The sequence below is a fragment of the Chelonia mydas genome, chromosome 14 (genome assembly GCF_015237465.2).
Source record: "Chelonia mydas isolate rCheMyd1 chromosome 14, rCheMyd1.pri.v2, whole genome shotgun sequence".
NCBI lineage: Eukaryota > Metazoa > Chordata > Testudines > Cheloniidae > Chelonia > Chelonia mydas.
Window position 1 is genome coordinate 7,943,964 of NC_051254.2, and position 24,013 is coordinate 7,967,976.

General features: G+C 39.4%; 1 protein-coding gene across 4 annotated transcripts in view; it reads right to left on the reverse strand.

Moving 5' to 3' along the window:
- The window catches only part of HELZ (helicase with zinc finger), a 155,264-nt gene that overhangs the window by 82,834 nt on the left and 48,417 nt on the right, over window positions 1–24,013 (reverse strand). For 2 of the 4 annotated variants that reach the window (XM_037913350.2, XM_037913352.2), the window contains exons 12-15: window positions 20,756–21,089; window positions 9,283–9,413; window positions 3,988–4,167; window positions 3,333–3,437 (exon numbers count right to left, since the gene is read on the reverse strand). In XM_037913350.2, coding sequence (XP_037769278.1) covers window positions 3,333–3,437; window positions 3,988–4,167; window positions 9,283–9,413; window positions 20,756–21,089 — 750 coding nt within the window. The remainder of the gene's footprint in view (window positions 1–3,332; window positions 3,438–3,987; window positions 4,168–9,282; window positions 9,414–20,755; window positions 21,090–24,013) is intronic. The other 2 variants (XM_043527736.1, XM_037913354.2) reach the window with 1 other exon arrangement.

The window sequence follows — 24,013 nt, forward strand, 5'->3', positions numbered from 1 at the left end:
TTAGTACGGTCATAACCACTGTGGGCTTAACTGCTGGCACCTTGCCCTCCTGAAAGTAAGCATTAATCAACCCCTTCACTGTTGGATGCAAAACCTCTGCACAGGGTTTCCACAGAAAGGCAACAGTCCATCTCAGACGCTATAGCCCAGAATTCTTTTGCCACACCAGAAATCCAGGTGAAATCCCATTGTTAATGGTGAATATGTCTCCTCCTGTTTCAACACTATTCAGCTATTAAACTGTCAGAGATTGATTTCATAATCTGTAATAACTGTCTAAGAATACAATCATTTAACTCAGAGAGTCATATCAATTATTAAAAATCAATCTGTCATCTCTAGCTATCAGATGTGAACAACACACTGCATACTAGACTCGTTCAGGTAATTGGATAACAAAACACTAATTTACTGTGCAACAAAAGCCAATGGTACTATATACAAATTACCAAGCTATCGTTTGATGTTCGTCTGAACAGAGAAATCTTTTTCATCACCAACAATTTCAGACTACAGCAATAACTAATAATAATATCAAGCACTTAACACTTTTCATCAGTAGATCTCAAAGCACTTTACAAAGGAAGTAAGTACCATCATCTCCATTTTACACATGGAGAAATGGCACGGAAGTGAAAAGACTTGCCCAATGTCATCAAGCAGTCTCGTGGCAGAGTTAGAAATAGAAACCTGGCTTCCTGAGTACCAGTCCAATGCTCTGTCCACTAAGCCAATTTATTTTTCGCAATACCCACTTCCCCAAGCAGAAATTAAATATAAAAACCTTGCATGTGTAATATATTTAGACCATTGGGATTTGTCCAGTTTTCTACAGAGACCAAGAGATTAAATAAATTAAAATAAAACATACTTTGCAATGTAGATGGAACCTGAATGCCACTGGTGCGTAAGTGCAAATGACAACTTTAGGGAGCCGATCAGCATTACTATTTTTAGCACTTATGCACTGACTTTGACAGGCAGTTAGTCTGCAAGTACTGAGGCCTATTACAACTCTTAACACCACATGCCACATACCTGAAGGCCAAACAACAAAAAAATGCATTTATCTTTTGAGCTATAGAAGCTCACTCATGGCATAAAAGCCTTGAAAAAATATCAGAGTAGGTAGTCTTTTGATTTCTTACAAAGCACAACAGCTGAATGGGGTCCTTATGTCTGTATGGGTCAAGCAAGATGCATGTTCTTCTACGTAAGTAGTAAACTTATCAGTATCCAAACTGAAAATTAAACCATTCACAATGGCCTGTATGTATAAAGTCTCGCATCAGAACATTCCATGCGTACTGCAGGCAATTTCCTGTCCACCAGGATGAATTCCACTGAATAACACTGAACTCCTGTTAAAATAGATACTGCTGAGGAATGAGTGGAATTTTAAGGCTACAGGACTGAATAGCAGCCTGATAGCAAGATAATTCCAGGGGAAAGTCCACAATCACTTATGATGTTCCAGTTTTGGCTTCTGCTATGATCAGAGATTTCACAATCTGGTTTCTTAAATATCCAACTGTGTAGTGAACGTGACCCAGAAAACATGCTTCTCATAGATAAGGACAATAACTTTAGTGATACGACTAATTTGGTTTTATTTTGGGAGTCTGGCATAGCTATCACTTTCATTCCAGTGCAACTACCAATGCTGTAACGCCCCTTCTATTTAATTATGCTGATTTTCACAATTAGCTGCTTAACAACCTACAGTACTTTTTAAAAGCAAATGTTTTTAAAGAAGTTAAGAAATGTATAAAAGCCCCCCAAAAAGGAAAATCTGTGCTCCTTTCATTTTTTAAAAAGTGGGAAATTACCATAGGAGGAAAATTACTTATATAATCTCACTTACAATCTACAGCAACACTTTCTGAAGTAATCAAAACCCAGTGCCAATTATATTCAAATTAAAACATTTAATGACTTTTTATAAAAGATAATATTTGAATTGCAGTTGAAAGAAAATAAAACTGCCTTCTTGAAAGAATCGTGTATTAACTTTACTGTGAAAAAATATAATTTTTTTTAACCAACTGACATATATTTTTGAGAGTCAGACTGCAAAGTTGAATGGGAGCCCTGTGCCCAGAAAGAGGCCAAAATTTGGCTCCTGTAGCATAAACAGAATTTTTTACAACTCACACAGCACTCTTTTACAACGTTAAATCACATATTCTCCCCCCATTTCATTGACTACATCTGGTCATTGAAAAGAGGGAGAATATTTCCTTCCATCCCCCACTAACAACAACAGTAGAAGATGCATATAATGCCTTTCATCCCAAAGTGCTTTACAAAGTGCATTTTAAGACATTCCTAAGGTGGAGTCGCCTCTGAGGTAGGTTTAAAAAACCCCACAATAAATATGTGCATCTGCCTTTATTTAGACTCCCTGGGCCAGATTCTCAACTTGTGTAAATTGTCATAACTGAAATGATGTCAACAGAGCTATGACAATTTACACTAGCTGTGGATCTGGCAGCCTCTGCGCAACCCTACTGACTTCAATGAGGTTGCACAGCTTAGAAGTTACATAGTAGCATTTTACCTTACATTAAGTTGCAAGTTAATATGGTGTATTCACATCTTGATGCTCAGAGAATCATGCACATAAATTCCCACACTTTTAGATGAAAATACACCACACTGGCAGTATATTATACAGCATGATTACTTAGCAAAATCTTCCAAAAGACTTTCCTCTGCCGATAACTGAATTCCTCTTCATTGTCTTATTGTAAATTTAAATCCTCTTCCCCTAATTTTTCCTTAGCTAATTCCCCCAAGACACCCAAGTCAAGCACATTTATTCACATATACAAATTACTTCAATCTGCCCTTTTAGAAGAGGCCAAACTAAATTCACATGATTCTCTAAATATACAGCTTCTATGACATCAAGAGATTGCTTCAAAAAGCCATGTGGGTCGCCCCACTTTCCAAATTACCATGGTAAAGGTGTGCCAAAATCTTTTTCAAAGTACAATCCAATTAATCTCCATTTTATTTCATCATAGTAGCTTTTAGAGGAGCATATCAAAAGTTTGCTCAGCTAGGAAAGACACATTTATCAATAGAAATAATAAAAGCTTAAAAAAGGATGTCTTTATCTTTACTTAACATATGAAACAAAATCACATTGACAATATGCTTCACTTTCCATTTTATCCATATTCCTCTTAAACAGACGGCGCTGTTTAAAGCACTGCTGTTACACGCCAATGTGCTTTTAAGTGTTAACAGTTCTTTAAACTTTTTTTTACAGACACCTTTTCTTAAGAATAGTATTTTATAGAGACATAATAAACCTTAAAGAATACCTGAGAGGTCTCGCCTGGGGATTGCCTGCTTCTACATATGGATGTAAATAATCCTTTATGTAGAGATCAGCAGCACTATTAGAATGGGTGCAAATGAGAATCCTGCTGGAATAAATGGTGCAAATAAAAAAGCAATGAAGAAACAGAAAACAATTCAAAGCAGTAGAATACCAAAAAAAAGGGAACAGTGGCCATCTTCCTACACATTTCCCTCAATGAAACAAGTCACTGACCTAGCCCAAGTTTATAATTCAATGATGCCCCTTAACTGACTTTTTCAGATAGGAAAAGATTTAAACTTTAAATACAACTTTTAAAAAGTATTTTGTGGTTATTAATCTAACCTACATCTTAAATAAAACACAGCCTTTATTGTCTGACACACCCCACAGCTTTCCACATCATGGCATTTATTCTACATTATGCCAATTGTATTGTTTTTTTTTTTTAATGGGAGAATATATTTTAAGACTATAATATTACTTTCTTAATATCTATTCAAAACAACGACGGATGGGGGGTTTTTTTTTTTTTTTTTTTTTTAGATGGATGGAAATTCTTTACTGCTAACTTTCACTTGCATTTAAGTAAAAAAAGAGGCATTTCATTTCTAATAAACTATGTTGCTCTCTCTCTCTCTCATGTCCCAGCTCACCTAGTATCCTGCTGTTGGAGTATGTGCTTGACTGCCTGAGCCAGAGTGAACGTTTTGCCTGTCCCATAGGGACCGATGATAAGAACAGGAGGCAGTTGTATCGAAAGTGGAGTAGTGATAGCCAGAACAGCCTCTTTCTGCTTTGCATTTAGTCGAGGGTCCAACTGCTCATCCCATTGTCTGTACAAAGAAAGCAAGATTGTTTGTACAAGCAGCAGCAATCTAAAGTCAATTAGAAATAAAGCAGTATCGCATATAAAAAAGACAAATTAAAAATACTACATGTTATCAACTGTATCATTTTGAGGCAGTTTTTAACAAAATCAAATGGTATTCCAACAACTAAACAACCACATGCTGTTATCACAAAGCTCTGTTAAAGTTCATGATAAATCAGTAAATTACTCAAAAGCAGACTAACCATTGCATGACTTACATTGGCTAAACTGATCATAATTAACTCTGGAGTATACATTTTGGATACAGTGTGCACTTTACCATCACAAAGACAATATAATTAAACGGACACACAACCTACATCTTCTATTGTCATTAATCAGCCAAACAATACTTATTAATCATGTTTTCAGTAGAATTATGGATAGTGTCAATTTAAACAAGTCACTATTATGTATGATCAAATACAGACATTCAAGATTGGTACAGCTGAACTAAGAAGAACTGCATACAGCTACCCAGTTAATTGAAGGCTTTTCTTCACTTTCGTTCTTTACCATAAGAAAAATGCATCTGAAGTCTAAAAAAAAAGTACTGGTACTATAACTGGGTTAAGGGTATCAGCATTTAAACAGGAAGTTACTTTAGGAAAGTTCCAATGAACATAAGAGGCTAAGGATTTCTATATGCAGTTTTTAATATTCTCACTGACAGATTTAAAAGTAGGTATACATAGTAAGAAGCACCTGTCACTGTTGCACATATGGCCATACTTTTGTAATGTGATCTGTCTTGCTACTTACATTATAATTCTTCTGGGCCTGGAAAACTTGTGTTGGATAGTGGCATGGGGTAAAACCAAAAGGGAACTGACTGAATTCCTAACTCATAAGACTGCTCTGAACAACTAGATGACTGAAGAACCTAAGAACTAGAGGAAAGATGATAGGATGTAAAAAATAGAAGAAAAACTATAGGCAAAGACTTCTTGAGTCAGTCAAGAAAAGATAACAGGCCAGATCCTATGGTGTAAATTGTCATAACTCCACTGACTTCAGTTGAGCGGCAATTATTTACACAAGTGGAGCATCGGCCCCCCAGAGCACGTCAGAAAAATTCTGCACTACAAAGATAAAGATATTGGGCCAAATTCACCTCTGACATGACTCTACTAACTTATATAAGATTTAGGCCAAAGTAATTAAATCCTCCCTGAATAAAGATCCATAACGCTTTGCCCACAGAAATCAAAGAAGTCTGATAAAAATGTGGACTACTTAACAAAATTACACCAACAACAAAAAGTGTTTTATAATGACATAAATGGATAAGATTATACGGGATTATTTAGAATGAAAGAAAAAATAAGGTCTTTCAACTGTAAATTTATATTTGGTTAAAAAACAGGAAAAACCTGGAAAAATCCAATTAACTGTAAGAAAATAAGAAAAAACAATAAAAATGTTTCAAAATAAAGCGAGTCTTAATGACCATATCACAGACAAAAGAAAAGTTCCAGCATTACACTTACAAATATATGATCAATGCAGTAGGCGAAAGCTTGCTATGTAACAAGTATATAAAAATGGCTTACCCACCATACAAAACTATTTTCTCATATGTTATAAATACTGATATCACAAGTATGCTCTGATTTATGCTATCAAAGTGTGCTGGCCTGGTATCCAAAAACAGAGCCATTTTCTTTCTGCTTCGTGTATCTTCACCAACAATAAATAGTCAGAAATCAGACGGAAAATGGTATGATTTGCTATTTTACAGCACTTCCTGAAACCTTAACAATATTTCAAGAATAGTATCTTACAAACTGTATTAACAATTCAGTATTCAAGTCTCTCTTTAGACTGAATGCAAAAACTTTGAGCTGGATTACAGCCTCCATTAAGTGGCACACAGCATAGCATATCTTGAAATTTTCCTACTATACAAGTGCAACAGCAGGGATTTTTCTTCTTAATTGTAAGTGGCAACACACAATATGCCCTCAAAATTCAAATCTGGTCCCATTGTTTCATTCCCTGACCATCTCACGTTAGCTTTAGAGCCAATGTACCACAGAGATACAGGGAGAGATTTTTAAAGGCACAAGTGGCTGTTGAGCACCGAATTCCTACTGACTGAGAAATGGGTGCATACATACCATGTATGTCTTTGAAAATGTCTTCCAATGTCAGGAACAATAAAAGTGTTCAGTGTGGAGGAAAGAAGCCAAAAACCAAGTGTCAACATGATTGTGTGTGAATTCATATGAACACTCTTCCCACTCTGGAATAATTATTTTTTTCAAAAAAAATATTTCTATGAGGTACTCAAAACCTTCAATTTTGATGATGTTTTTTGCTTAATTTGCAAAAATTAATTTTCTTTATTAATTTGCCAAAAAAATCATGGGCTGTTATCTCTGGCAAATCAATGTTTAGTCAAAAAGTCCATTTAATAGCCTTCTTGAGACCCATGCTGCTTCACATCACTTCTAATTAATGTCACACTTTATCCTTCAGCTACTCTGGTTTTAGAGTTTACAAAATTTAATCTCTGAGATAGAGGACAAAAAATTTAATATCGTTTTAAGTGAGAGACCGTTCAGAAGCCCTGAGTCAGGAGCTGTGCTGTATTAGAATCATAAGTTTGGAATTATCATCAGTCAGGTCACTCTGTTGCTGATAATGATCTTTATAACAAAATGAAACAAATATACATTCTGAATGAAATATTTTATTACTATGTCCTGAACATAATTTACATTGTGCTGCAATAGATACTGTTTCACTGGTAGAACTAATTTACATAGTGCTTGATGACAGACAGCTGCCTGACATCAATAATGTTTCCACTATTTACTTATAGCAAATTTGTTAAATGTAATCAAATCATGTGCATATACTAGCAATCTAAAGACTAACTTAAGAGCAGTACAGTGATTTAGTTTCTGTTACAGACAGTACAACGATTCTTAACAAAAAATATGGAAAATGTAAAATTTTACCTTAATTACATTTCTGTCTTTTTTCTCTCCTCTTCTCCCACACCCAGGCTTGTTGCTAAATCCTTTCTGTTCTTTATGGGCCTGATCCAAAGCTCAGTGAAGTCAGTGGAAAGATTCCCTTGACTTTAGTAGGCTTTGTAGCAGGCTCTCTCCAAAATCCATCCCTTTCTATCTCTAAAACTAAAGCCTTGGTCCCTGTACCAATCATCACCAGGCAGCGCGGCTCACGGCCGGATTTACCAGTGAACACAGGGTGCCCTGGCACGGAGCCCCCCAACAACAGGGGGCCCCAGGGCCGGGCACTCGGACAGCTCAGCACCGGCACATCCCCCGTGGGGGGGCCTGCACTGCAGGGGTAGAGGAGAGCAGGGAGGGAGGCTCACCTGCAGCCTCAGGGGAGCAGGCAGGAGGTGTGAGTGGCGGGAGGAGGACCAGGCACCCGCGCAGCCGGCCGGAGAAGCAGCACTTTGAAGGGGAAACCGCCGGTTCTCTCCAGCTGCACTGCTGCCCCTGCTCCTCCTGAGTCCTCCGGCCACATTTGCAGGGCCACATTCCGAAAGGGGCTTTAGAGGGGGCATTGGACAGGGGGTGGGGTCCTGGGGAGGGGAGCAGTTGGGGCAGGGGGTCCTGGGAGTGGGCGGTCAGGGAACGGGGGGGGTTGAATAGGCATGGGAGTCCTGGGGGGCCTGTCAGGGGGTGAATAGCCGTTGGGGCAGTCAGGAGACAGCGAGAAGGGGGTGTTGGATAGGGGGTGGGATCCTGGGGGGTGGTTAGGGGCAGGGGGTCCCGGGAGGGGGCGGTCAGGGGACAAGGAGCAGGGGGCTTGGATGGGTCGGGAGGTTCTGAGGGGGGCAGTCAGGGAGCGGGAAGTGGGAGGGGGTGGATGGGGGCAGGGGCCAGGCTGTTTGGGGAGGCACAGCCTTCCCTACCCAGCCCTCCATACAGTTTTGGAACCCCAATGTGGCCCTGAGGCCAGAAAGTTTGCCCACCCCTGCACTAGAGTAACTTCATGACTTTTTTCACCTCTCCCCCTACACCTAAAATATCTACCATAATCCTTTGGTCCTATGGTCAGGGTCCAACTGACCACCATATTTGCGGTTGGGAAGGAATTTCCCCCTGGGTCTGATGGGCAGAGACTCTGGGGTTTTTTTGCCTTCCTCTGCAGCACAGGGTGCAGGTCACTTGCAGGTTTAAACTAGTGTAAATGGTGGATTCGCTGTACCTTCAATTCTTTAAATCATGATTTGAGGACTTCAGTAACTCAGCGAGGGGTTATGGGTCTTCTACAGGAGTGGGTGGGCAAGGTTCTGTGGCCTGCAATGTGTAATCATGAGACTAGAAGATCAAGATGGTCCCTTCTGGCCTTACAGTCTATGAGCCACAAAGCTTCACTCTTGCCACCATCAGGTCCCTGCACAAGATTCACTTCTTTCAGTTATCATTCCCATTCTGACCTTGACTCTACCACTCCTGCCCTTGTGCCAGGTTTAGCTCCCTCAAAACTATTAATACAATCTACAGATTTTACATTTCATAAAAGCAACCAACAAGATGAGGACACAACAGTTTGGCAGTGTGGTGCTGGTGCTTCCCATACTTACTATCACATCTTTGTTGGTCAGATACTGTAGAGCCACATCTAACTTTGGGCCTGATCCTGAAAACTCATATAAGTAGTGCTATTACCAAGTTTATAAGACTACTAATGCAAGCGCAAATTTACAAATTTAGGCCCGTATATTGTAAGCCCCTTGGAACAGGAACTTGTACTTTTATTTCTCTATAAAGCACCATCCACACTTTCAGCAGAGGGCTGAAGAAATAGGAAATAACAATATGCTTCAGTCTTCCAAAGCTACAATGTAATTGCAGTACAGGTCTACTTTGGGGAGAACAGGGAAAAGCGATCTACCAGTTCTAATCCTACAAGAGTCTGTTTTCATTTTCTATTTAAAGCAGTTCAACTCCCTTCCCTGAACCACCTTCACCATTAATGAAGAAAAAAGATGTACGCTTAAAACAGGAAGTATATCTGATCATCAGTTATAAGGAATTCAAAACAGCATTAACATACCATCTTTGATATGAAAGTGTTTGTATTTTTGTACCTGTTGGGGCTCCAGGGTATGGTGGGAGTCATGCGGACATCTGGAAACAAAATACTGTTGTCTTTGATCCTGTCCAAGGCATAATGCATTTCACAGAGGGGTAAGCGATTTAACTGAAACTGAAGTTCAACCTACAGTACAAAATGAATGAATGAATAGATGTACCAGAAAATATTTAATTAAGAGGAGTCTTTTTACTTCAGTTTTATCTTTCAACAAATTATACTGAACTTCAGAAAAACTCAAGCAAGCATAATCGGATCAAAAGATTTATAATAAAGTTAACTTGCTTAAGCCCATTTTGAACAATCACAGAGAAACATCTGATTTCTTTGTAGTATAATTTGTGTTTTTGACTATTATGAAAGGATTTAATCGTACTTTTAGAAATAATTGAGTAATCTCTTCCAGAACTAGAAAGGACTATCTTAGAAGAATATTTTTCAACTATATTTAAAAATATAAGCTGAAAGACAGGTTACAGAAACCTCCTCTGGAACTTTGATCTGGTCAGAAATTTTCGTGGACCAGTAGATGGCCCTGTATGACATATTCCCAAGAGAGGCAAAACCCAAATACTCGCTGTATTATACCCAATCAATCATTCTCAAAGTATAAAACCGTTGAATACATTGTACTATAAAGACATCTAAGATACCTCACAATCTTTGCAAAGATGGATTTCTGAGATTAGTTGCATACTAACATAATCATTTACTTTCTTTCCGATTACTGGTGTTTTAATGTTAATAAAGAATGATGACAACAAAATCTTGGTACAAAGCCAGAAATGGTAGCATAGCATGTTGGCATCCGTGATTAAACCCAGTATTAAGCAATGAATGGTAAAATGAATTTATACAATTGCTTACTAAAGAAGCAAAGATAAAGAGATACATTTTAAATTACAGAAATGGATAAAAGTCACTTTTAAGGGGAAACAATTCATGAAAATGATTCACTGAGACTATAATCTACACAGCTTTAAATTTACATTTATTAATCTCTCCAGAAACAAACGGTCCTGATGAAAGTACTGAACAGAATAATTAAATGTTGATTAAAACAGAAATCTGTAGAAATAATATGACACAAAACCACACTAATAGAAGAGAAGAAATAAATCCATAGTTGCTCTGATTGTTACCCAATGTGGAAGCAGAGCTTTTCATAGTATAGTAACAAGCAAATAGCCATGTAATCACTGAAGGACAACTTCAGTTAGCATTTAGTGAATAGACAATAAGAGCACTCATGGGGATTTACTACAAGATGCGTGTGTGTTGGCCAGCATGACAACACTGATGGTCAACGTATTTCAACCTATACAGAAAGGCACTCCTCAAGAAACATACTGACTGGAACATGCACTAGTAACATTTGTACTTCTATGGCAACCTTCACTCAAGGATCTCAAAGCATTTTACAAAAGTGGGTTAAGAACTACCTTCCCCATTTTATAGATGGGAAAATGGAGAGACTGAACAGTGACTTGCTCAAGACAGCACATCAGGTCTGCAGCAGAGCTGAAAACAGAAATGAGGGGTCAAACTCCAAGCTAAGGGACCCCGGTGTAAATCTGGAGAAACTCCACAGAGGTCAATGGAGTCACTATAAATATATACCCGTGCAACTACATTAGAAAATTTGGTCACAAATCTATTAACTCTCAACCCCTGCTCTAACAACTCAATAATATTTGACCACCCTATTGCTTAATCTCTCTGTTATCAAATGGTAAATATTGTTACACCTGGTTAACAGCCAGAAAGTTCAACTGGCATCCATCAACCAGACAGCATTTTTAAAAATCTGTCTTTGCTGGAAGTTTCTCAAAAGACCAAACTGAAAATTCTAAAAATAAAGTACCACCAGAAATTGAGACGATAACACTGTGTTCACCAATTAAAATAACATGGAATCCAAAAGTCTTCTTACTATACTAAGTACAAAATCCTCCCAATTGTTACATTAAAAATCCTTTGTGACAATCAAAACAGCAACTTGAGCACTAAAAAAACAAATGATCATTCCTCTGAATTAATAACATGCTATCTCATGTGAAATAAAAACCCAATCAAAACCAAACCTCAGAACTTCTCTAATGCAGGCATCAGCAACTAACAGTACAGTGTGACCTTATTGCTGTAACCCTCATCCTTCATTAGCTGTTATATCCCAGTGTTAGTAATTGCTTGTGAAATCACTTCATAATTTAGGGCCCAATCTTGCAAACTCAACTGTCAATGTTTCAATTACTCCAATTTAGGGCATGCAAGGTTAGGCTCTTAACAATGAAAGCTCATTGGGACTGGAATCTATTGAATCTGTCTTAAGCACTATGCTCTTGTAGGGCAATATGTGAATAGTAATATGAACAGTACCAATATTTACTAAAAAAGCCAAATCCAGCCCTGATTTAAGTGGTTGTAAGTCTACTAGAGGCAACAGAGCAGTGCCTGCTTATACTAGGGCTGAATTTGGCCCAAAGGTTGGAAACCTCTTAAAAATCAATATAATGACTTTTAATATTCATCCCTATTGTTTACTTGTATGCAAAATCTAAAGCCAACCATCCAAAAGAGATAAAGGTGACATCAAAGCTGCACAGCATTCACTATGGAATTCACTTAGAAAGGCAAACGCAACAGCTAAAAAAAAAAAAAAAAAAATACATGATTTTCAAAAGTTACTTGAATAAGGAATCTCTTTTTCCATAGCCCTGGTTAGTTTAAGATGTGAGCCTACCAAATGCTATATATGATATACATTTTACATTTACAAATATACATTTAATATACTTTTAATTTTAATATACATTTTACAAATAGTAATCAAAATATTTGGATGTTGCATTATTCTGGGGGATGTTTACATTATTTTCTGAACCAGTCACTGGATAAATCTCGTAACCAGGTATACAGGAACTAAGCTCTAGACAGGCCAGGAGGAACTTGGTATGATTAAACTAGGATGTTATTTAATGTTTGTATTGAAACACATCTAGAGGCCCCACCGTGCTAGGTGCTAGACACACAATGAAAAGGGCACACATACTTTTGGTGCACAAGTCATGCTTCTGCCTTGACATGGTCTTTCCTTCTCAGTGATCTTGCATCATAATTTGTCAGATCATTCCCCCTCTAGCTATCAGTGCATAGACTTCCCCTTTGAACACCACATGGCTGCGACAGAGGCATGGAAGCATGCCATGCTAGCACTGTAGAGAGAGGGAAATGTGTTTTTCCCCTAAACGGGTGGCATGCTGCTCTTGCTCAGCACACAGAAGCGCAACGCCTGCTCTGCTAGTTTTTTCATCAGTGCGAGAAAAGGAAAGAGCGGGAAGTCCTAAGTAAGAACGCAGAATGCTAAAGTACAATGTGCCTCCAAGCAGCACGCTGCAGTGCAACAACCGCATACACTACCTCAGCAGGGAAACCATGTAGTTTACTGTAGTTTACTTCCTTAGAGTAAGTTAGTCTTCCACAGGCCCTGCTCCTCCAACTCTGTCCCATCTTCACTATACCAGCACCCCTCTGAGCCCCAGAGCCTTCTCATTGCTCTTCCTCCAAACCATTACCAGCATCCATCAGACCCAGACTTCCAAAATCCTTACCTCAATCAACATCTTCTTCCCATCATCAGTGGTTCTCCAACACAGATCCCCACAGCCCTCCAAGATGTACATCACTCCCCACATTCTACTTAGCACCAGCAGCCAAAGTCCTAGCCCCCACCCCATGAGGTTCAGCACTGCCTGTCATTCCCCTTTCCCCTCACCTTCACAGCAGAGTGGGCATAACCTTATCCTTCATGGCAGCATTCTCAAACCCTAGGCACAGATTCCATACGGGTGGATGGGGCATTGGTGCCTAGCTCCTCTAAACTCCTTTGAAATTCCCATCTTAAGTGTCCTGACCAACACTACACAGTGAGTCAGTGGCAGAGGAAGAAACAGACTCCAAGATTCCTGGCTCCCAGGCCTCTGCTCTAACCACTATGCAATACCACTTTCTTCATGATCTCTAAAGAGTATGAGAGCTGTCAGCAATGCATGCAGAGAGGTTACAATTCATTGGTCTCTAAAAAGTTTCTGTAATATTAAAGAGGCAACGTCAAGTGAAACTTTAACAACTGACTAATTTTTAAAAATTCATGTTTCAATGGAGTCCCCTTCACACAGTTTGACCTGAACTTATTCTTTTTATCTTTTAATAAAAATATCACAGGAGTTTTTCTGCTCTGCTGTGGATGGTTAGAAGTGTCTTCCTAACTCTTGACTGTGGCCCCAACCTTGCAGTTGGGGTTACACAGGAACAAGGCTCTGCCAATGCAAGACTGGGGCTTTTAACGGAAAAACAGCTAAGCTGACTATATGCAAAGTGCTGTGAAATGCACAAAATAAACAAACAGGAAGAGTCTTTTTTTTACTACTTCTTTCAGTTCTAGCCATCTTACGTGTCACTTAGCTGTACTACCTACACAATTTTCAGATAGAAATGTGATTTTCATCTTGGCAATGTCCCTATAACAGCCCTTTCTAGGAATCTGAGTTGGTGTTAAACATCTCTTACTAGCTGTATGTAGGTTTCAGAGTAACAGCCGTGTTAGTCTGTATTCGCAAAAAGAAAAGGAGTACTTGTGGCACCTTAGAGACTAACCAATTTATTTGAGCATGAGCTTTCGTGAGCTACAGCTCACTTCATCGATGAAGTCATGAGTTGTAGCTCACGAAAGCTCATGCTCAAATAAATTGGTTAGTCTCTAAGGTGCCACAAGTACTCCTTTTCTTTTAGCTGTATGTACTTCACCATTATACCTTACAATAAACGTAGAGGTTTTTCATCTAATTCGGATGAACTCATTCTGTTAGATATGCTATTTTGTGAAGTACTGACTTAGGACGGAATGATTTGGACGGAATGATTTCCCAAAGGATGGGATGATTTGATTGGGGATTGGTCCTGCTTTGAGCAGGGGGTTGGACTAGATGACCTCCTGAGGTCCCTTCCAACCCTGATATTCTATGATTCTATGACTGATACCATCTGGGACGGAGTGGCGTATTACCTGCATTATCTTTCTTCATTCCACAACAAGAGAACAGTGGGAACGGAATTACAGTTCCACTGCCAGTTAGCAGAAAATGACACAGGATCATGTGGGCCACTAAAGAAAATTGTCCTGGCATAGCCTACAGATGGATGGGCACCAAAAGGAGAAGAGACCAAGAAGAAAGAGCAGTTCACCCTGAACAACAGTTATTTCCACTGCACCTCTGTAAAGGATGCACTTGATAAAATCAGAAGTGCAAACATATTAAAAAGCCTCCATTACCCGACAAGCAGGGCACCAGGAAAAGTGCATGATCGGGGAGGTTTTTTTTTACATGGATTACTGGAAGAGATCGGAATCAAACTATATATATACACCTTAGCCAAAGACCATAGCAATAAGACAGATTTGGCCAACATTTAAAATGAAACATGAAATCCTGGCTCCACTGAAGTCAATGGCAAAACTCCTATTGACTTCAGTGAATCCTATGTGTATCCAAAGTATATGGGATCAGATCCTGAGTACCCTATTACTTTTTCCACTCAGTTTTCAATCAGTCCTTGCACTGAAGAACTCTCACTGAAATCAGGACTAATTAAAAACTATATAAAGAGCTTTAGGATTTGACCATTGGTTCTGTAACAGATTTACAAAGCATTACACTTCTTTATGAATAATTGTAGGACCCAATTCTCATTCTAGGATATTGGAATCCTAAAATGACAGATCTGAACAGCTCACCTTAGCTGAGTTTCATAAGAAGTTTTAAAAGAGAAAAAAATAAGTGAAAGTTACTAAAAGCCCCAACTCATTTTGTATTCCAGGGCAGTTTATTGATAGAGTCAGTTAGCGGCCTTAATTATTGTTTTAAGAAAAACAAACACTAACCGTACTCAGCATGATACAAGTCTTACAGACTAATTATCCATGTTAAATGAAGACATTAGGATTCTTGCATATGTTTCACAAAACAAAATGAATGGAAGGTGACATGCCCTCGGCAAAAATGGATTTATTTCAATCAATTTCAGTAGCCTTAATTTGGGATTATTTCTGTTAGGTAGCAGAGTCAATCCCCTTACCTCTACCAGGGAGGCACAGGGAGGGGGGAGTTTTTTTATTTTTGTCAACTAAAGTTTATTCTTCCAAGTTCTAGAGCAGGATGTATTTACATTACCTGAACTATCTTGTCCATAAACCCCACAACACTATTTAAGGTCAAGCCTTTGATTTTGGTCCATTTCATGCTGATTGCAAAGTAAACAAAGTACTGACCCTATCTCCAGTACTGTTTCCCCTGACAATGGTGCTGTAAATCTTAACTTTGTGATGGGATTCCTCCACTAAAGACATCTGGGCTAGGGAAAATAGTAGTCTCCCTCTTACACAGACCTCTGTCTGCATTTTCCTTCTAGTTTCTGTTATTCAACTGAATAATTTCTTCACCTAATGGACAGTTTCTCCAAAGCCTGCCAAGACACTGGGCTTAGTATAAGCCTAAAAAAGACTGACATAATGTGCCAAGGAGTTGAGGAAGCACCCTCCATCAAGATCAACAACTATGAACTTGAAGTGGTGTATGAGTTCACATACCTGGGGTCCACTATCACAGTCAACCTTTCTCTTGAAACAGAACTCAACATCTGCACTGAAAAAGCCACCACAACAATGTCTAGACTGAACAAGAGGGTATGGCAAAACAACAAACTGACAGAACACACAAAGATCTGTGTGTATTGTGCATATGTTATCAGCACACTTTTGTATAGGAGCGAGACAGGGACCTTATACTCTCATCAAGAGGCTCAAAAGCATTCATATGCGTTGCCTTCATCAAATATTTGGAATTTCCTGAAGGGACAGAGTCACCAACACTGAGGAGCTCAAACAGGTCAGCATACCCAGCATGCAAACATTCCTCAAACAGAGACGCCTCCGCTGGCTTGGGCATGTGTGCCGAATGAATGATGGGCGCATTCCAAAGGATGTCCACTACAGCGAATTGGCATCTGGAAAAAGACCCAAAGGATGCCCATAATTGTGTTTCAAGGATGTGTGCAAGCAAGACCTCAAAGAGATGGACATGGATGTGGACAAATGGGAGGATCACACTCAAGACAGCAGCCTTTATAAACAAGAGCTTAACAAAGGTCTCCGGAGTTATGAGAGGAAGCAGTCTAGCTTAGCAAAGGAGAAAGAGCTTGCAGAAGGCAGAGCCCAAAGGGTCGAAACATCACCTTTAAATGAGTTGTGGCAGAGATTGCCTCTCTTGAGTGGGTCTCTTCAGCCACATTCACGGCTGACATAAAACCAACTGAGTAAATTCTTTACCTCTCAGGGGTGCATACCCATGGTCTCTCGAGATTAAAGGATGCCTACTACCACCTATAAGAGGAACTTGGCCATGTCAGATCTTCCTGTTGACAACTCATTTGAAATGCCTAGCTTTTATTGAGCATAGGAATGTAGGAATTACCATACTGGATCAAACTCACAGTTCACCTATTCCACTATTGCATCTCCAACACTGGCAAGGTACCACATGCTTGAGAAGAAGGTGCAAAAAAAGTCATATTAGATTGCCTAATTCCTTATCATTATAGATTGGGTTAAGCCTGGCACATAACCTCTCTTTCAAAACTGATGTCAGCATTAACAATTATAAATCTGGATATTCTCATTATCCATATAAATGTCTAATCCCTTTTTGAATCTTGTTAAGATTTTGACCTCAATAATATCCTGTGGCAATGAGTTCCACACTTAATTGTTCATGCAACATTTAAATAATTTCCTTTTATTGGTTTTGAATTTGCTACCTATTAACAGAATTGAATGTTGCCTTTCTTCTTATGTAATGAAACAGGAAGAACAGACACTCACAATAATTGTAGACATTGTGCTGTTCAGAAAAGCCCTCATGTATGTGGCCCAGCCAGGCAGTCAGGAAGAGAAAGAATGGTAACTTACCATACAGTAAGCGATTCTTTAAATATTGTAGTCAGTGTGGATCCTTCTACACGTGAACACATGCCACATGCACACAAGATCATATTTGTTTTCCTTAATATCAGTGTCTGTCAGCGCTGCACACATGTGCCTTCCCATGCTTCCACACCAGGGGATAAAGGGCAGAGTAGCACCATCAGTTCCCTCACAACTCAAAGCCCATGGCAGCTTGGATGGAGGGCATGTCATGGGATTCTCACTGGTTGCAACATCTCGAAGAACACAGTTACTGTCGGATAAGTAACCGTTCTTTCTTCTTAGAAAATGTGTCAGTGTGGAATCTGCTATACGCAAGGGGCAAGTAGTATCCCCTCAGGATGTTGGGAAGAGGCATTTCAGCCACAGCAATCTAATAGTCATTGGAGTACTGCTCTCTCATATCTGGCATCCAAGCCCAATGCATAATGCTTGACAAAGGTCAGAGGATTACTCCACGTCATCACTTTGTAGATCTCAGAAACTGGCACATTTCTGAAGCAGGAGGAGGATGTTGCTTGAGGTCTGGTCGAGTGCATCTTGATATTCAGCAGTAAAGGAACACCAGCCAATGGGTGATGCAGCACAATACATTGAGTTATCCAGAACTGATATTCTCTGTGAGAAAACCGCTTTAGAGTGCCTGACTATAGCAAAACACAGAGGGGGTGACAGTCTGAATGGTTAGATCCTGTCAGTGAAATCAAGCGAAGTCCTGGACGCCGGTAATTCCTTTTCTTCTAGTGCAGAATGTGGCTTTTGACTGACTAATTCAGATGAAATTCTGAGACCAGCTTAGAAATGAACTTCAGGTGAGTTCACAGCACCACTTTGCCCCTATGTAATGTCATACTGGGGGGTTCAGCCATAACTTCTTGAAGCTCACTCCCCCTCTCCTGGCTGAAGTAACAGCCACCAGGAAGACGGTCTTCAGAGTGAGGCTGTGCAGGGAGCAGTCTCACAGAGAGGCTCCCTGAGTCTCAGGAGAACTAATGAGGACCCAGGCAGGAGTAGGTTCTCTGCCCAGTGAATAAGTGTGTAATAGCCCATTTAGAAATTTTGACACCGTGAGATGAGAAAAGACTAAGCATGATTGTACAGATGGATGACAAGCTGAGAATGCAAGCTAAACCTTAATAGAGCTGAACAAGAGGCTGGTCTGTATTAAGTGTAATAAGTAGCTGAGGTTCCAATGTATCAAGGCCTGGACTGAGTCCATATCATGCTGGGCAGCCCATATCGAGAACCTCTTTTATTTAGATGAATATATTCTTCCAGCAAAGGTTTCCGGGCTATTTATCATGAGCCAAAGTCATCATCATGGGTAGGAGCAGGGATCTGGACGGGTTGGATCACAGAAACCCCCTGGGGGTTGCCACCTGATGTGCCACAACTACTTCTGCTCCTACTTTCCTGCCCTGTCAGCTTAGGACTTCAGTGCCCTGCCCTGGTTTGAGCCAGATCTGCTAGCCTCCTGCAAACCCAGTGATCACAAGTCACTGTAAGACTTCATTACTCACTTGCCAGCACACATGTATACAGGAAGACTTACAAGTAAAACAGAGCCACCTACAGTCAATTGTCCTGGTTAATGGGAACCATTAAGATTCCAAACCACCATTAATGGCCCACACTTTGCATAACTAGAATAGGACCTCAGAGTTATATTTCATATTTCTAGTTTAGATACAAGAGTTATACATTTATACAAATAGGATGACCACACTCAGTAGATTATAAGCTTTGTAGTGATACCTTACAAGAGACCTTTTCAATGAAGCATATTCCAGTTACATTATATTCATACTCATGAGCATATTTTCAGACTCATATAGAGTGCAACGGCACATGGAGCAAGGCAGGAAAACAGGCACCAGAAATAAACAGAGGTCTGGGATGAGAAGAGCAGGAGCCAGGATCAGGCTGGGAGGAAGAAACCAGGACTCAGGCAAGTAGGCAGGGACCATACCAGAAGGCAGCCAAGGATTCACCTAGATGGTCAGACAACTTCCTGTGCCTCTTCATGGGCAGGACTCTTTTTGAGCTAGAGCTTCAGTAGCCCCCTTCTCCACTGGTTCGGATGAGCTGCTGGGTGGCGGCCACGGTCTGATCACTACCTGGGGAGCCATAGGCCCTGGTTCAAGGCCTGCAATCCTTCACAGAGGGTTTGCACTGCACTATAAGGTTAGCAGTTGGCATGAAGTGCCTTGCCTCACCTTGCCCCACTGTACCTGGGAGTCATTGATCAAATTTTCCACATTTTTGTTTTTTAAGGAACATGCTTTATGATAAACAGTGAAGATAAGATAGCCAAATAGGCTGAAAAAGACCAGTTACAGGTCTCTGAAGAGAGCAGGCAGTAAGGGGGAACCGAAGTAGAGTCACACCCTTTATGCCCTAACACAAAGAGGGAAAGGGCAGGTGCATGGCCCCAACAGACCATAGTAAAAACAAAATCCAAACCGCATGCAAGAGTCACATGTGCATCTACAGAGGGATCCACACTGACACATACTCAAAAAACAGACAATACAAAGCCCAAGGGGCCACGAGGAGAGACTGCAGAGAAAGGGAGAGTAATCAGACAGGCAAAAGGCAGCAGAGAGATCAAGAAAACAGGAATAAAGAAATATTGCAAAAAGAACAGGAGTACTTGTGGCACCTTAGAGACTAACAAATTTATTAGAGCATAAGCTTTCGTGGGCTACAGCACACTTCATCGGATGCATAGAATGGAACATATAGTAATTAATTAATTAGCCTCTTACAGCTTGTATGGCAACTTCCACCTTCTCTGTAGATATACATCTATCTTCTTACTATATGTTCCATTCTATGCATCCAATGAAGTGGGCTGTAGCCCACGAAAGCTTATGCTCTAATAAATTTGTTAGTCTCTAAGGTGCCACAAGTACTCCTGTTCTTTTTGCGGATACAGACTAACACGGCTGCTACTCTGAAACCTAGAAATATCGCAGGTAGGTGTCAAAAGTGGAAAGAACACCTATGCCCCCCCACAAACACACACCCATAACAGTAAAGATGAAGCTGGAGGCTCTGCAGAACAAATAAGTCTATACTCAGGCACAAAATCTGTCTTATTAGCTCTCAAGGTGTATCCTTGAGAACATGGAGACACATAAGCTAAGATTTGCACAGGATGCTTAACCATATCACGACAAGTTTTATATCAGAAATGAGTCTCATTAAAATATATTTTTACTCTTAACAGTTTTAAAATATTAATTCTATTACATATAAAAATCAAATTTATACCTGAAATTCTTCTCCTTGCTAGATTTTCTGCATATAATGAGGAATAAAAAATTCCTATTAATATCTTTCTAGTCCTTTGGCATGTAAATTATTTTAGGAGGGGAAAAAATAGCACAAATCCCTCCTACAGCAAGAATCTTCCATTCAAACATACCTGCATTTCACAATCTGCTCGAAGATTAAGTTCTTCACAGCATTCCCTGGATACCCTCAAGAAGATATAATCCTTTGTTTTCTCTTCAATAGCTGCTTCATAAACCTTCTCTTTGGTTCCTTGGGTCTGTACTGACTTCTCTTTAGTGACTGGCAATAAATAAACAGCATTGACTTTGGTCATCACCAGCCGTCCAGCCAAAGTGTCTTCAGAAAGCGTTTCAGTGAGCTTAAAGCGGCCAAAAAGTTGTCCGTTTTGGGCATACTTTGCACCTCCGGAAACACCAGTGAGCATGAAGCTTGCTACTATCTGCAATTGCACTTTTATGTTGAACCTAAATCAGAAAGGATAAAATTAGTTCAGAAAAAGGAGTTGATTTTAGAAATCAGGAGACAATGTTAATCAAATAAAAAATGCCTCCAAATTCAGAGACATCATACATTCAGGATCCAACCCTATCTCCCTTACACTGAGTAATACCTTCTTTCGCAGCAGTTCAATGTGACTGTATAAGTAACTATTCATTGTGAATAAGGGGGGCAGAATCTGGACCTGAGTAAGAGAAATTTAAGCATAGTACTGTAGAACATTCAAAAATGTTGTGCCTCCATTCAGAGAAGGCAGCTACAAATTCTGTTGATAAGAGAAAAATTCCCCTGCAAACAGCTGCTCTGTCTGTAATGGCAGGTATGGGGGCCTTTTATATGTTATTTAAAGGCAACATGTACTTTAAGGGTAACAAATAATCAGTTTATCCAGAATGAAAAGATCCTCAAGTTTCTTCTTTTGGCAAGTAAATCTGGTCCATGATTCTAAAACCCCACTACAAGCAAAGTGACAATGTGGTAGAGAAATTTTATAAAGGATAACACAATTAATATATTCCCTGCCATTGTCAAATTTATTCATTACAAAACACAGACTCAAATTAGATCTATATTAAATAAATTAGTAAAGATATAAAAAAGTGTAAATATACATTACCTTGGTGAAGGAAAACGATATATAATAAAAGGAAGGAATGCAATTGTAAACAAAGGAAGTAACTGAACAGTACAAAAACATCTGAGGGCAACAGTGTCTATTTTGCTTCTGAATGGAATGTAACTAACATCAACGGGTGGTTACAAGCAGTAACATCTCTGAAGCTTTTAAAAAGACGCTCTAAATAGACAGACCCAAACCCTGAAATTTTTACTCAGGGAAAACTCTGCCCGAAGTCAATGAGAGTTTTACCTGAGTAATGGCTGCAGCATTTTCCCCGCAGCAATGAAAAGTTATTTTAATATTTTGTAAGTTTACGATATATTCATGAATTGACTACATTGGATTCTTTAGGGACATATACACAGGTTCAGAACAGAATACGGTTCCTATTTGTTCTGTACACCCTCTTCTAGAGAAGGCAGTTGCTGTCTTGCAGGGAGCAAAGGGCTATTACACCCTCATAGTTTAACAGATTATTTTAAAACTTTATGAAATTAGAAGCTAAGACCAATAAGTAATGAGAATGGATCTATTTTAAAAGAAGGATTAATATCTAACGTATCACATGCCTAATCACACTGAGCAGTGGTCCCCAAGTAGAAGCGGAAAGAAGCGCTGCCGGCCGAAATGCAGCCGAGAAACGCATTGCAGTGGGCATTGCAGTGGGCGGTTCTCCGGCGGGCGCGCTCGGCAGCAGCATTTTGGCAGTGCAGTGTCCTGCGGGCGCATAGAACTGCCCCAGCGGGCGCGTTGGGGCCCCTGACATACAGCATCTGTGCACAAAGCTCCCATTGACAGTGAGTTCTTTCTGCGCTAACATGTAGCCATGACTACCCCACACCACATTCACAGTAGAAGTAGCAAATCCACTCTTTGTATTTACACTTCTCAAAAAAATCATAGACAATAAAGATAAAAATGACCTATTAGCCTGTCTTGTCCTTCCCTTTTCTAAAGGACAACAATCCAGTACGTTTTCTAGTTCCTTCTTCATCCTGGTTTCTAAATGTGCCAAGTAACAGAGCTTCAGCCATTCCCTTGGAAGTACATTACACACACTCATATATCTGTCTCAATGTCAACAAGTTTAATCTAATATTTTGTAATGAGTTAGAGGGGAATACATCAATGAAAGTAGAAGGGATGCAGAATACATTGCTTTCCACTAAAATGAGCGGTGATCTTTTTATCATGTGAAATGAACAACTTTCTACTGTTACGTGTTGTCTCCATATGATGCTTTCCACATTTATGTTGACTTGTTCAATCCGTTCAGCTTCCTTCTAACCATTCCTGGTAAACTATTAAAAGTGCATATGTAATACTATTTAATCCATTGCAACAGAAAATCTTTACTACAACATATCACAGTCCCAAAATCAAACCAGTTTCAGTTCTCTTCTGTGCATCTTAAATGCCTATTAAACCCATGAAAGATTTTTTTTCACATCTGATAAATCTTTTTGCTTAAATGAAAACAGCAAGTCTGTCTCCTTGTGGTGGTATTTCATTCTCTGTATAACACGTACACAAAGTCTCACAAACATCCCTGGCAAATAAGCAATACAATGAAGTAAGAGATGATTTTTGGTTTGACAGGGACACAAATTTACTTTCTTCATCATCAGTATACTTAAGATAATTGTAATAGCTACTAGGGAATTTGCAGTAAAAGTGATCATTTAGTTTACCTCAAAGCATGAATTCAGCAGACCATGATTGAAATTAAAATAAATTCCTTCCACTTTCTAAAAGCATTTAGGAGAAAGCATGCAAGACTTTTTCCTTATCAACTAATAATACATAATTCTGAATTCTCTATTAGTCAGTTACAGACGTTAATTCCATTCAGATAACTGCTGCAATATTGTGTTAATGTATATAAGCCTCAGTAACATTTAAAATTTCATTATTATTTGTCAGATAGCAGGTGGCAGTATAACGTTTTTATTTCATCAAAGCTTTCTCTAACTTGAATCAATTTAAAGCAGTCCATGTTATTACACATATATTAGCTGAATAACTATATTACTGCTATTCTGAGACATGCTACTCTTTACACAATCATCTTAAGTGGCTACATTGGTTCTAGTCTACTGATGAAAACCTTCTTCTCCAGATTATTAAATTATTTCCATTGACTAGGGAGACACCTTCTGGAGAGCTATTCAACCACCAAATCCTCTAGTACTCAAGCACTACACTTCCTTCGTTCACTCCCCCTTTCCTTCTTAGATTGAACATGAGCACACTCCATGTTCATGCTTAGTA